General features: G+C 42.4%; 2 protein-coding genes across 5 annotated transcripts; both read right to left on the bottom strand.

The window, feature by feature from the left end:
• Positions 1-117: 117 nt before the first annotated feature.
• LOC115674514 (aspartate aminotransferase, chloroplastic) lies at positions 118-8,451 on the bottom strand. Of its 4 annotated transcripts, none has more exons than XM_056310643.1 (12): positions 8,193-8,451; positions 7,860-7,958; positions 7,580-7,651; positions 6,952-7,146; positions 6,723-6,761; positions 6,551-6,640; positions 6,363-6,471; positions 6,176-6,285; positions 5,895-6,038; positions 5,499-5,665; positions 4,734-4,998; positions 118-297 (listed from the first exon to the last, which is right to left on the bottom strand). In XM_056310643.1, the coding sequence occupies exons 2-12, from the start codon at positions 7,935-7,937 to the stop codon at positions 133-135; spliced, it is 1,434 nt and encodes a 477-aa protein (XP_056166618.1). In that variant the 5' UTR covers positions 7,938-7,958; positions 8,193-8,451; the 3' UTR covers positions 118-132. The 4 variants fall into 4 exon arrangements, with proteins under 4 accessions (XP_056166618.1, XP_056166617.1, XP_030452765.1 ...); XM_056310642.1 differs by having other exon boundaries at positions 7,860-7,990; positions 8,193-8,450; XM_030596905.2 differs by having other exon boundaries at positions 8,029-8,447.
• Positions 8,452-12,361: 3,910 nt separating this feature from the next.
• LOC115674517 (60S ribosomal protein L39) lies at positions 12,362-13,103 on the bottom strand. Its single transcript, XM_030596912.2, has 3 exons — positions 12,945-13,103; positions 12,697-12,800; positions 12,362-12,596 (listed from the first exon to the last, which is right to left on the bottom strand). The coding sequence occupies exons 1-3, from the start codon at positions 12,945-12,947 to the stop codon at positions 12,548-12,550; spliced, it is 156 nt and encodes a 51-aa protein (XP_030452772.1). The 5' UTR covers positions 12,948-13,103; the 3' UTR covers positions 12,362-12,547.
• Between the last annotated feature and the right edge of the window lie 2,180 nt (positions 13,104-15,283).

The raw sequence follows: 15,283 nt of genomic DNA on the forward strand, positions 1-15,283 counted from the left end.
CTTCCTCTTTCAGAGAACCAGGGGTTTAATCCCCATCGAAAATTGAAACTTAAAGTACAATTTTTCGCAGGGTTGCTGAAGAAACTTCCTCTTCCATGACAATATTGGACTGACCAAAACTTTGGAAGGTTCCTAATACAAATACCTCATCCTTGTCTCCGAGTCTTGGCCGACGTTGTGATAAGAATCGGCGGTGGCATCTGCAAAAAACTCGCACTTGGCCAAAGATAATCTAGCCACGGAGATCCTTCCGTCCTTTGTCATGTGCACATGCCGCTTGTTTGTCATGTTCTCGCTCTGAGGAAAGATAAACTATGAAGAGGACGACAGCACGGAGGATGACACAAGGAGCTTTGCCTTTGTTTTCAAAGTAAAAGGGTGGAGAGGGGCGACAGCGTGAGCGGTCCCCTTTGGCCATTACTATAAGGGTCCCATAAAGACAAGGAAGGACGACATGATTCGTTTCGAGATATGCAGCAGATGAGAACAATTATTACCTGAGTTTTGCTCAAGCCTGTAAACGAGAACAAGCCAATGTACTAGAGTATGAATGACCAGTCCTTCCCGCTCTTGTTCTTGGCAGAGAGGCTGTCATATGACTCGTCTCACATTCTTGATCCTTCCAGCTATCATTTCCCTTTCTGCCTTCAATTCATTCAATAGAGCCGGATTGCCGATGATGGTCGCGACGATCTTAGCCCCATGGGCGGGAGGATTAGAGTACATTGCCCGAGCGAACCGCTTCAGTTGGCTCTTTACCCTAAGAATGTAGGAGCACATGATATTGGCGGGTAATCAAGGAGCAGAATGCCATTTAAAAACTATAAGGTGCTCGAAGAACCTCATCTAATCTACCGGCACCTTTCTTGTCATTAAGTTGCTTTAAACTCGTAACATCCTGAAAGGGAATAGAAGAGAGTGTTTATTTGGAAACACTTGAGTCCAACAAGTGGTATTAGAACAAGAGATCGGGGATTGACAACCCAGCAATCCGAAGCGTGGTACGTGAAGACAGTGGTCAGGGACCATTGTACTTGAGTATTGACTCATTGCCAAATTTTGTTGCGATACCGACAATAACTTGTTTTCCAACCTTTGCAACTTTGCATCGTTCGTCCTTGCGAATAGTGCCGCCAAGTTACCCCATGCCTCCTTTGGGGTCTTTGCACTCTTGATGGGCCATAACAACTCATCTTCAACGGCCACATCAATAACATATAGAGCCTCGACCGCTTTGGTGTTCCATTTCCTTAACTCGCCATCGTTCGCGGGTGGTGTGGTGTTGTAGCTGCTAATGCTACTGTCTAGGACCATTGTACATGAGCAGGTGGTCAAGGACCGGAGTACGCCAATTATAATAATTGGAGTAGCCGCATGCAAATTTAATTGTTGACTCAAGACTTATGGATATCATTGGCGGTGACAACACCACACCACCCGCGAACGATGGCGAGTTAAGGAAATGGAACACCAAAGCGGTCGAGGCTCTATACGTTCTCTCTGTGAGTAAAACTCCTTTTCAACGCTTGGAGACTTACTCTCACACAATGGTCTCACCAAGTGTTTGCCTCACTCTTGCTTTTCTACACACGCACAAGGAGCACTTGCTGTTATTTATAGGGTGATAAAAGTCGGTGGAGGAAGTCTCCATACTTTTCTAAGTATTTTCTAGACAAGTCATTACATAACAGCTGCCTTTAACTGATTTTGTCTCTAGACGATTCTAGAGTGGCAGCTTGGAGAACAAAACTGGAGCCTCTCTTCAACTTTCCGACTTCACTGTTGATTTTTCTTCAGAAAATTCTGGAGATGACAACTTCTAGAAAATCTGGGAACGAGAGGGAGGTGGTGCTCTCACTCTCCGTTTCAGAGCAATGTCGATTGCGACCGGAAACATCTGCCTGCAAGTTTCGTACTATTCTCCGATTAAGAGAAGTTGTACGAATCAATATTGTCCGAATACTTGCTTTCACCCAATTCTCATTTTTAGTGATTTTGAAGGTCCCTCGGATTTCCTGGAAGGTAGACACGATGGCGAACCTAGCCATTTTGCGAGCTAAAAACAATGTCGGCCTGCAGACTGTGGCATAGAGCGATCCTAAGAGTAGCAATTCTAAATGTGAATCCTTCCTCTGACTAGTGTGAAACTGGTTTAAGTGCTACAGAGCAGAAGCACATGAAGGATGGTGGTACACTCGGGATATATTCAAGCGTATTCAACAATCATAACACAACATCATCACAACCTGGAGTGCTGCAAACCTGTCATACTAACTTATGAGACTGATCAAAACCCTGTAGCCAACGAGGATTCTCACGAATTTCTGGTACAGTTTATTTCTAACAAATCTCATTCTGCTATGGCGCAGCTTGCAAACTAAGCTACAACCTTTGTCTGTCAGAAGCCGCATGCAATGACAATTCTTGTAATTTTAGAACAATCTCTACAGGTAAAGAACTTTTCCATCATTCTTCGTCCAATTTGAATAGAGGTTGAGTGTGGTTATAATGAAGGAAGCGATTTTTTTCTGTTATTATAATTATCCATCAGGGACTTCAAATGGGTCAGAATTGACATGGCATATATGAATGAAAATAGCTCTTGACACAGCTTAGTAAGACTCTAGGGTCACTCAGATTTTCAAGTTCATTATTTATATCAAATGGTATATGTAGCTAAAACAATTGGGTTGTGTTGACCAGAGGCTTAGAGTATCTGCATAAGCATTGCTACTCGCCAGTCATCCACAGAGATCTGAAATCGGCTAACATACTTCTAGATGCTGACTTCAATGCCAAGGTTGGTAAAATATTCCAAATTTCCATCTTGAGTTTTCACTGTATTAACATACGGACAGAAGATGATTTAGGTTGTGATAATACAGCTTTTTCTTGTTGATTAATCATGAAATCTGCGGTCAACAGGTTATGATGATAAATTCTGCTTCATGCTTTATAATAGAACTTGACCATCTAAGTAAGAAACGATGTGCTAAGTATCACTGTTTTGGCATTACTAAAATCTAAGTTTTAGTATATCTGTAGGCAGCTGCTGTTGTTGTTTTGTGTCTGCAACCAGAACTGATCTACCGGCCACTGATAACGGATGCGCTGCACTCTCTCATTCCTCTTGCACCTGTTGAGCCCTCTCTCATTCCTCTTGCACCTGTTGAGCCCGGGGGAACACTGAAGAGCTAGCGATCAGCGTCCCACCGCCTTCTGATTATTGATAATTTTGGAGATACGATCGTCCCAAGGAAGTACCGGTTTAGTCAATATCATCTAGAGAGATTCTGCATATAGATAACAATAGGTGATTCGCAGCTTATGTTGAAAGAGAGGTTTGATAGGAGAGAGAGGTGCATGTTCTAACATCATCAACGAGATGCCGCTGTACAGAAGAAAGTCTTAGTCAGGCGGACAATAATTCTTCTTTTAGGTGATTGTAAATTAGTTACATTCAGTAAACTGCTCGCGCTTCTGCCTGCTCTCATTTCGATGATTAGTCCAGGAAATGTTAGGTCGCACAAATTCGGATCATGAAGCTTGTGGGAGCAAATAGAGTCATTGGCATTATTTTCCAGAGAGCTCAAGTCTCATTTGACGCCCGCTGTCCTTTTCCATAACGTCCAGAATTCAACCTTTCTGGAAAACTGTTTGTGAGCAAAGGGAATCAATAATAAGTTCCATTAGCTGTAGTGACTCTTACTGACTTCCGGTCTCAGCGTATGCAGATGATAGTCGAAAAGCACAGGGTTGACAGCAAGACGGGGTCGCTACTGGTGTGGTGGTGACTAAAAGTGGTGAGTGAGGGGATCTGAAATCTCCAACTCCATCAAATCTTCAAGCAACAGTTCCATGCCATCCCAAGACAAGGGAATCATGAGAGGTACCAAGATACTATTAAGCATGGAGATTCAGGCTGCGCCGAGAAGTACAACCCAATTTAATCAGTATCCATTAGCACAATTTCGCCAGCATGGTTACACCTTCAGAGCTCATCTTCATGGGCTGTTCGCCTGATGGGAAAGAGAGAAGTGTTTGCATGTCGAAGCGCTAATGAGGTGTATGTCCTTATATCAATGGCGTAAAAGCAGATTGTAAGAGGCAACAACTGAACTGAACTCAGATCAGTGTAAAAAACCTTGTCATGACAACTCAAAATTTTCATTGAACTTCCTCTTTCAGAGAACTAGGGGCTTAATCCCCACCAAAAATTGAAACTTCAAGTACAATTATTTCTAAGTGTTGCTGAAGATACATTATTGCTGAATTATTGTTGTCCAATTTCCGCTATGCCATATCCCATGACAATATTGGACTGACCAAAACTTTTGAAGGTTCCTAATAGAATTACCTCATCCTTGTCTCCGAGACTCAACTGACGTTGTGATATGAATCTACGATGGCATCTGCAAGAGACTCGCACTTGGCCAAATTTAGTCCAGCCAAGGAAATCCTTCCATCCTTTGTCATGTACACATGCCACTTGTTTGTCATGTTCTCACTCTGTAAAGGCAACAAAGAAAGATAACTATGAAGAGGATGACAGCGCAAAACGGAGTTTTTAAAAGTAAAAAGGCGGGGAAGGGCGACCGGCGTGAGCGATCCCCTTTGAGCGTTACTATAAAGGTCCCATAGAGACAAGGAAGGATGACATGATTCATATCGAACTGTGCAACAAACAAGAAAATTATTCCGACAGAGTGTAACAACTTGTGAAGGGAAATTACCTGAGTTTTGCTCAAGCCTGTAAATGAGAACATGCCAATCTGCTTGAGTATAAATGACCAATCCTTCCCGCTCTTGTCCTTTGCAGAGAGGCTGTCATATAGCTTTTGTCTCACAGTCTTGATCCTTCCGGCCATCATTTCCATTTCTGCCTTCCATTCGTTGAATAGAGCTGGATCACCAACAATATTCGCAACAATCTTTGCCCCATGGACAGGAGGATTAGAATACATTGGCCGAGCAAGCCGCTTCAGTTGGCTCTTCACCCTGAGAATGTAGGGCGCCATGAAATTAGCAGGTGATCAAGGAGCAATATGCCATTTAATAACTATAAGGTGCTCAAAGAAGCTCAGCTAATGTAACAACACCTTTCTCCAGTAATATCTAGGGTTAGATCACTGCCTACAACGTTGCCAAAATTTCTTGTCAGTTATTTTTAGCAAACAAAAACCCTTGTCATTCAAGTTGCTGTAAACCTTGTAACATTCTTAAAGGGAACACCATCATATTTAACACATACATCACACCGAACAAACAGGCTGCATTTACTTCATCCAACTGCAAAGGTTTATGTATAAGAATGATTGTGACAAAGAGCTTCTATCAACTGTTCTAACAGAACATTAGAATAATATTGGACTTGTTGAGGTCAGAGAAAAATTTGGACAGATTTACACAGCACATTCTCGGAAACAAGGAATGGGCATAGAAGTAAGATAAGCAGGCAAACTATGTTTTCATCATGTGAAGAGCAAAGATCCATGTACCTTGTTGCTGCATCTGCAGATGAGCAGACAACATTGATTGCTCCAATTCTCTCCGCATAAAGACCCAGATTCTTGCTGTAAGACTGAGCCACCAGAAGCTCCATGCCTCGAGCAGCAAACAGTCTCACTGATGCAGCATCAGCGTCAAGGCTTCCACTTGCAAATCCCTATAATGCATATGATAGTCCAGATAAAATTAGTAGAGGAACCTCCAAGAAGGCAAAAATCAAACTTATTTCACTCAGTCTGTTAAAAGATTCAGTACTTCCAAAAGAAGAAGCTCTTTCTTTGAGTTACAACACCCTCATTGCATCTGAGGGCATGTATTTTTTAGAATGGGTTGAGGGCATGTAAGACGCTCAATTAATTGAAATCTTGATCACAAGTGATTAATACCTGGTAAGCAACATCAAAGAAAGGTATATGATTCTTCTCTTGAATGACATCGGCAATCTTTTCCCACTGTTCAGGGGTTGGATCAATGCCAGTTGGGTTGTGAGCACAGCCATGGAGCAAGATAAAAGATCCTTCTGGCGCAGCCTGAACAGACAGGGCCATGCCTAGTGTTAGGTTTTCATTTGGACATGCTATTCAACTTAGTAAATATGAAGTTAAGCTCCGCCCAAAACAAAAAAAAAATGAGGCTAAGCAGGCATCATTCATTATAGGGACTTCACCTTAATGTCAGCAATCATCCCCTCCAAATCCAAGCCCACTGTTTTTGGGTCGTAATATCGGTATTCAGACCAGGGAACTCTAGCATCATTGAAAATGTTCTTGTGGTTTCCTGCAGAATTGTAGTGCACAAAAATTTTAACCCACAGAGATAATTAAAGATAAAGTTCAAGAGGCAATAGCACGTACCCCATGTTGGAGATGATATCAACACCTTTGCTCCGGGAAAGTACCTCTCAATAAGAGCTGCAGCCAGCCTAAGAGAACCGGTCCCTGAAAGACCTTGAACGGTAGCAACCTGGAAAAAAGTGCAACAGATATAGTTTTCCAAGGAAACTTTACACAAAGAGCTTGGGTAACACAAAATGCAGACATACTCTCTGTTGCTTTATCACTGGGTTGTCTGCCCCGAACAATAACTCTGCAGTTGCTTTGTTGAATGCAGCCAAACCTTCAATTGGGAGATACTGCAGATCAAATTAACATCAGAGTAATCGCAGATCAATAGAGTGACACCAGATTATTGATATAATTCAGAGAATTGTGTACCTCTTTGTTTTCCCCTCTCTCCAGCATGAGATTCTCAGCCTACAAAGTAGCAGAATCCATTGTTAAATTAACTTGACTAGAAGAAAATCCAAATATAGATGAGGAGCTCTGAATTATTAAGCATGAAGTCTAGTTTTCAAGGAAAATGAAGCTCACAGAAGAAAGGGAGCATTGAACCATGGAAAAGAAATGAATCATTTGCAGCCTAATTAAGATTGAGAATGCTCACTTTCTTGACAACTTTAAGCACGTAAGGCTGCAATTCTTCCGTCCGATACGCCCCGACTCCAAGGTTGAGCTTCTTTTCGTCCATGTCTGCTTTAAAGGCTTCAGAAACCCCAAGAATCGGGTCGGGAGGGGCCATTGTTATGCCCTCGAATCGAGAAACATTAACAGCAACAGTCATAGATACCCGACCAAAATCCTGCATAGAAGAGATGATCCAAACTCAGAAATCAAAATTTCTAGATATGATCCTATGAGATTTAATAATCATCCTGATGTGACTCTACACATCTATATTCATAACCAATCTCCAAAGCAGGCTTGCTTTCAAAACCAGAAAAAAGAATGAACAGGATTTCACCAGTCAAAAGTTTCAACCTTTAGGAAAAAGAAATTAATACGGTATTTACAATCCAGAAAATAAGGAAGAGAAACAAGGACATAATCGAAACTTGAATAGAAGGAATAAGGCCATATCTAGGACACAATCATACCACTTATCCAGCCAAACAAAGCATGCTCAGGACGTGTAATTCATAGTCAACGCATAGCCAGGTCACTAGAGCAACACCAAGAAAGAGAATTGCGAAATTAAAGAGATGATGAATGACAGGAGATCACAAGCACCATACCTTAGTTTTGGCAAATGGGTGTCTCTCTTGCACACTACCGCTGAAATGAACACTTCCAATCTTTGTTTTCCCCTAATGAAGACAAACAAGATCAGTGTGATTCACCCAAATTAAGCATTGAAAATAATAAAGAGAAAACACCACACGCCACACTGAAAACAGCGAAAACCAGAGAAAAACGAAAAAAGGACGCATTTCGATTTCAACCATCACAAAGGAAAGCAGAAGAGAGATCCACGAGACGAAATCACTACGTTCACGACAATGAAATGAGAAGTACCTGGAGTTTTTCATGCACCGACAGTGCAGCTGAAGCCGAGGCGGCAGCTGGCGCGAAAGAGAGCATTGTGGAAGCCATCTGATTCAAGAACTACCAACTCTGCAGCCAAACCGATGTCTTTTGAGCCAAAGCTACAAAAAATGAAGATTCTGAGTGATCAGTCGATTACCCAATTGATCTGCCACGATCAAATGACGATCAAGAGATCTAACGAGTGCAATTCAGCACTCAAACAATCCGAGCCCAAGACCGAAATGAACCGGGAAAAGTTCAAGATTCTGACTTCAACTGGTGGAGCAGGCACACGGATCAAGAACAGAACAAAGAACCCACCTGGAGAGAGGGAGAGCAGAGAGAGAGCGAGAGAGAGACGATAAAACCGAAGCGGCGACGAGAAGGCAAAACTCGATTGAGTATCGCTGCTTAAATATTAGTTGGTGCTTCTTTCTTGTTCTGCTTTTCCTTCATAAATTTAATCGTTGCCATCTCTTGAAACTAGGGGCCTGCAGTCTTTTAGTTGGATTTTCAGGCGGGTGGAATTAGATTTCGTCGCAGGCGTAACAGGATTGAGCGACATGAGATCATTCACGGAAGCAGTCAGTGCTACTGTACGCTGTACAGACACACTACACGTGGACAAATACGAGGCATACGATTCCGTATATGTTCTGTACACTGTTCACCATGAGCGAATCTTGTCCACCCGTTGGACCTTTCGCGTGGATAAATGTTGTCATTCCAAATCTTATATGGTAGTTGTCTGTTCTCTTTTCGCTGCATAAAAGGGCACGCCTTGTCAAATGAGGAAGCGTCCTTTTTCTTTGCAGGCTAGGCTCAGGAGAGGCAAACTTCACATCAATTTGTGGAAGTAATCTTGGCCACTCGTTTACGGTTTGCCCCCTTGAAATGATGCGCCTCCACAAGGTCAAAGGATAAGGAGATTTTTTTGCTCCCCAACCAAATTATAAAATTGGTCTATCCATAACTCGTTCAATGTTTGCCTACGTAGTAGTTATATTGCTTAAAATTGGGCTTGACTTTCGGATCAACCCTAGAACTGGCCAGTTCCATCCCAGGTCGGTTTTTAAGAGAACCGGCTTGCTTCCTAAATTCAGAGATCAAGAAACTACTTTGATAGAGTAAGTTCCAAGTTTTTTGTCTATAACCTACCTATCCCGAAAATAATCAATCATTAGATCATATATTAGTCTTCAACAAGTCTAGGCATGACATAGTCAATTAGGTACATGATCTGCTGGACTCCAACCATTGAAGAGCTATGGGATAATTGTCCAAAAAGTCTAAGTCAATTGTACTATAGCCAATTCAGTTATAAATCTTTTAATGATTTGCCAATTTAGTCCTAAGTCTATTATTTGGATATTTGACCAGAATGACTATATTGGCAAATCATCAAAAGGTTAATGACTCAATTGATATATTTAAGACTGAATTAGCTTTCATACAATAGGTTTGATGGCTTTTAGACAATTTTCCCGAGAGTTACCGACCGACACTGAGTCATATGGAGGATAAGTGTATCGCCCGTGTTCACAAATTTTCGTGTATGATGAATAAAAGAATTTGTAATTGTACTTTTTCCACCACCATGAGAACATGTCGAACACTAATGTCTCAAATGCCATGGCTCTTGTATACAAGCGATCCGTCTTTCTCATTACTATAAGCTGGGCGTGCCAAAGAGTTAGACCGGGTGTTGTGGCCTCATAAATATTGTACTTTTGAACTTTAGTCCACAGTTTTCTTTCTTTTTCCACTTGGTCTTCATGGAGAATTTCTCCTTCCTTCTTTTTCTAATTGGACAAGCATCAAACCACCAGCAAGTCCTTCCCTCAAATCACATGGTCCAAGACATATTCAAGAGAAAGATATCATCACACCATCTCAGTACAACCTAACCTAACCTCGGCTTCCGCACGTGGCATTGCTGTTTAGTTATGTCTGAATTTAGTGATCACTGACTGATTCAAAAGTGCTGTGCTGCAAGAAGAACTCGAAAGCGTGAAACATTAGGTCAGCATTACGCACAGTACACCCATCACCAACCATCATTCTTCTTCTGACTTCGCCGCTGGGAATGACTCGTCCGTTCGCCGCTCCGATCGCTCAAGCGGATCGCCGCGCTTGCGGATCCTGTTTAGCATTTATTTTTAGACCAAGAAGTCTCCGAAAGCGACCCTCTACGGCTCTGAGCAATGTCGCTTGGGGACCCGAAACGTTCCCGATGTTTTTTGCTCTTTTCCGGGCTGATTCCCTTACAGAAGATTTAATCAATCTTTTTTATCGAGTCTCAATTCCGGCACAAAATATATATATAAACACAAACTTTTTTTATCAGCACTCGAATCTAACCCAATCAAATTCTCATCCAATGATCCCGTAAAAGATTTGATGTGTAATTTGATGTTGCCTTTATTTTTTCCTTTCATCTACTTCATTGCGGTGGCCACTGCCGCTCCCGTGGATGCCATGGCCACTTGCATGAGTTTTGGGTAAGTAGCCATGACCGTCGCAAGCTCGAAAACCGAGTGGCCACAATCTCGAGCTCAAATATGTGCCCACTCATGACAACCAATCAAGCGATTATGGCCACGAGCTCAGATCAAACAACCATGACCGCTGTGAGCTCGAAGCTTGAGCTGCCGTGTCCTCGGAGCTTCATAGATCGAAACTCAAAGGATCATGGTCTCCGCGAAAAGCTCATGCACCAATGGTTGCAAGGTCGAAGCTTGAGTGGTCATGATGACCTTGAGATTTGTGGCTCGAAAAGATCTCATGGCTCTCGACCACGAGCTCGAAGCTCTAGCAGCCATGGTCGCCCCAAGTTTCGCTGTTCAAAAGGATTTCTTGAGGAGAAGCTTGAGATTCGAGTCCGGTATAGGTATAGGTTTAGAGATTGAGTTTTTGCTCATGTGGTTTCAGATTGTGCAGTGTCTTGATTTGTTACGGGTGCTTTTCTTCGCTATGAAGGAGTACTTTATAATCGAATTGGGGATGAAGAGGATCAAAGGAAAACAGAGAGAAAAATAATAAAGGCGATGTGAAATGACACGTGAAAGGAGGAGGAGGAGAGATCTACACGTGAAATGACTCGTCTGATTAACAACACCATAAAACGGAAACTTGACGGGGCCCAAGTTTAAGTACTGAAACTGAGAAAACAATGCGGGCCGAAGTTGAGACCCAAACTAAAATTGACGCTTCTTAAGGAAATTAGACCCTGTTTTCAGAGAAATCGTATTAATGGCCGTCGTCCAAATGGAGGGTCCATGCCAAGGTCCCCCACTTACTTTCACTCAATCTCCATTCGAGCGATTCTGAAGGTTCCTCGGGTCTCCCGGAAGGGAAACGTAAGAAGATAACCCAACCATTTTCCCAGCCAGAGACATTACTCTGCCAATACTTTTGTGCAGATGGTGGCATAGAGCCATCCTAAGAGCAGTAATTCTGACTGTGAATCCTTCCACTAGCAGAAATTCGCCAGACTCAATGTAGTCTTTAGTGTAAAACTGATCCAGTGCTACAGAGCAGACCGGCACCGAAAGACACAGAAAAGAACATGAAGGAATGGTGGTGGTACATTCAGGAAATACAACTGAATTTGACAATCATGACATAACATCATCACCACCTGGAGTGCTATAGCCATAGCAGAAACTTGAGGCGGAGAACTTTAACATTCGTAAAACCTGTCATATACTAACTCATGAGACTCGTCAAAACCCTATAGCCAACGAGGATTCTCACGAATTTTCGGTACAGAAATTTCCGTCGATTCTCATTCCACCGCTATGAGCAGCTTGCAAACTAAAGCTATGGCCTTTGTTCATTGGAAGCCACAACTAATGATGATTCTCGCAATTTTAGATCAATCACTTCTAGTGAATCACGAAGTGTCATTAAATACCAGACTAATGCAAAGTAACATGAGATTTTCATTCCAACAACACTAAAACACAACAAAGTTTGGTCTTGCCGTCACAGCATATCTCCACTAAGAATAACCACGTAGCCATAAATCCCGCACCCAAATGCTAGAGCAGGCTTTGCATCTAAACTGATCTGGAGCTACCGAAGATCTTAGTGAACTGATTACACCCATATAGACATTAAAGATGGTAAACCAGCTAATTGGCGACTCAATCACGACCACATACTTCCCGCCTAAGTAAAAATTCTTCAAAATTGACACAGCTAGAAACTCTCCAATGTCTAATTGGATGACCACTAATAATCACTACTACACTATGAGCACAAGCACCATGACCTCAACAAACACTGAATGGGAAAAGCAGGTCCAACACAAGCCTAGAAGTCTCATCTAAATAAGAAGACAATGCCAATCATTAGCAGAATCGATCAAATGCGCCGAACGTTGCCCAACATGTTGAAACCGCAATTAGCTTAACAAGACTCAAAATTGAAGCAACATTAGAACATGCTCAATCCCATCCTTGATACTATCAAAACCACATGAAGTAACCACAATTCGCAGATCATCACATATAAAAAATGCTCGAGAGTAACAAAGCCGCACTGTATCTAAGCCAGCTATTTGCTTCCTTACAAGTCTTAAATTGGGCAATAATTAAGAAAAGCATCAAGGTCTCTTTCGCAACAACTAAAAGCTCTAACCAAAGCAAAAGCATCTTCCTTGAAAAAACGCCTCAGAATCCAAGCTTAGTGCGGCGCCAGTGCCTGCGCTTCGCGTTGTACCTGAACGATTTCGGTGCAAACAAGGAGACAAATTAGGCAAAAAAAGACATCTTTTTGAAACAAAACATGAACAAGGGGCAAAGAAATTAATGGGTCGAACCTGATGGTGTTGTCCGTCCTCATGCGAATCCAGTGAGGGATGGGCCTGTTCTGCCTCATCTTCTTCGCCAGCTTCTTCTTGATCCTGAACGTCTTGTGCGACGGCTGCGACCCACAAAAACAAAAAGCCACCATTTTCAGGAAACCGCAATCAATCTCTTCCACAAACCAACAGCACACAGCACGAAATTGAACTCAACAACAAAACCCAGAGAACGCGAGAGGAGGGACAGAGAGAGAGAGAGAGACCATCTTCGGTTCCTGCTGAGCTGCCGCGGAGGTCCTGCGAGAGCGGAGGAGACGAGAGAGAGACCCAAAACCCTAGAACAGCAGCGGAAGGAGAAGGGACACGGGGGGGAACAAGAACGCTCCATATATACGAGGGCCTCATGGGCGTCGGTCCATCTTCATCAGGAAGCAAAAGGGGTCTTCTCATTGGCCCGTCGCCATTGCTCATCGAACCAGATCGAGAAGACCCATTGGGCTCGAGCTCCGTCCACGGCGGAGATCCTTTCGCAAGCTCCGGCAAAGTTCTTGCCCCCAAAAGACTCTTGGGCCGGAGGGAAGAAGGAAGAAGGAAAATTTTTTCGCCATGATTCCTTCGCTCTGCTGCGATTCCATGGGGCTTTATCTTCAGGAGGCCCATGGATCGCAGAAGACTAGGCCTTAAGACATGCAGCAAACCAACGACTCTTCCCCCCTTCATCGTCTTGTCTTAGTCACAACATCAACATGCCAAATCACTTGAACTTTTAGTTTAGCAGAAATCATCAGAGATGTTTGTTAGAAAATTTAATATCAGAGAAAATAATCAGGTTTTATTTGCGATGAGTGACGCGTCGAATTCGACGAGCAGGGATGGGCGCGCGTGCTAAATAAACAGGGGGGGAGGGGGCGGAACTGGTCCCGACATAATGTTAGAAAGTTCAACCAAAAAGGCATCAACCGATAGGTAGAGGTGGATTGTGCTTATATATAGAGCATATGAAGTTAAGCGGTGCGAGGTATTCCAAAACTCCATATGCATCGTGACTTCATTTTTCAGGGGACAAATGGTTGGTCTGATTTAGCATCGGAGCTCGGGCGCGGTAAAGGCCCGAATCTCGTCACTCGCTTGAATCTCGGCACTTGCTCTTTTATGCCGCGTATATTCGTATTGCTATGTTATGTTATGTTATGGTTTTTTTTAATCGACTTAGGTTATGTCTAACACTAGAAGGAACTAGCTAGGTAGCTACCTATTCTTCAGTTATATGTTTCATAGAATCTTCTGAAGAACCGTACCCTCCAGCTAATACTAAATTAGTAGCAGTAGTAGATACTAGCTAGCAAAGCCAATTTGTATAACACAAAGGCACGACGCGGCTTTGAAAAAGATTACCCTAGTTTTTTGGACTAAACATTATTCAAATCGAGCTCACATGGCATGGACGAGATGTTTGGCATTTCGGAGTTTGCTTTTCGTTGGGACCAAAAATAGTGAATTAGGAAAAAAAAAAAAACACATCCGAGGTGGTTACAACATATGCTTTGTCAAAGGGTCTCTTTAAATGCTCTTGCCCCCACATGGATTAAACTATATATTAACCATATTATGTTGACCTAAGTGGTTGAGTGTGGCCAATCACGCCCTCATGAGAGAAAATGAAAACTATCTTTGCTACCATGAGAAGTAATCAATTCTATACTTAGTTCTACATGATGGGATTTAGGGATTTCCCGAACACACGGTCTTGAAATTTAACAGGAAAAGTTATTATGTTGTGACGGTGTCGGCGTAGAACAAAATATGAACAACGGAACTGTAGAGCGATGCCGAGGAGCTTGGACCACGGCTCGTCGATCGTGTCATTTACATCATAGATATGGCGATAGATAGCGGAATCGAGGCCCATGTGACTAATCGCACATGAGGGCAAATTTAAGCATTTAACAAAGTTAACCGAGTATCGGGTGGCTTAAATCAAATGGGTGATAGAGATGATTTAGGGTTTTATATACATGATGATTTGCATCAATCTAGGAACAAATTAAACATGGTAGCTACCCGACCTCTCCCAAACCATTTGTTCTTCAAATCATTAACTTCGTATATTGATCAATTCGTAGTTGTTGGGTCTTGAAGTTTTCATCTTTTCTCTTTGTTCTTGGTCTTCATTGGATGCTACGTATGTGGAGAATGAGACAAAATGGGGAGATACATGCACATGGGATGGGAAGGGGACGCCATTCTTTTCAATGACCAAGCCAATGATGAGGAATTGGTGTGTGGTCTCTCCTATTATATATATAATTCAACAAATGAAAGCAAGAAGCCAAAAGAGAATTTTGAAAAGAGACCAGGCTGTGCAAATCCCACAGACTGCGGGGAGGACTTCAAAGACAAAACATCTTCAATCACATCAACCCTCTCCCTAAGTCATCTCTTTCTTTTTTTTTTGCTTAACCAAACCGCGTCAAGAAGATTGGTTAGTTCTTCACCTTAACGTTTCAATATATAGAGTTAAGAAATCATATTTGTACTATTACTAATGGTTAAGTTCTAGTATTACAAGGTTTTAGGTCAATTTTAATACATACATATAGCA

This window comes from Syzygium oleosum, unplaced genomic scaffold, assembly GCF_021117445.2.
Source record: "Syzygium oleosum isolate NSW1041296 unplaced genomic scaffold, Sole_v2.1 Sole_v2.04, whole genome shotgun sequence".
Taxonomy (NCBI): domain Eukaryota; kingdom Viridiplantae; phylum Streptophyta; class Magnoliopsida; order Myrtales; family Myrtaceae; genus Syzygium; species Syzygium oleosum.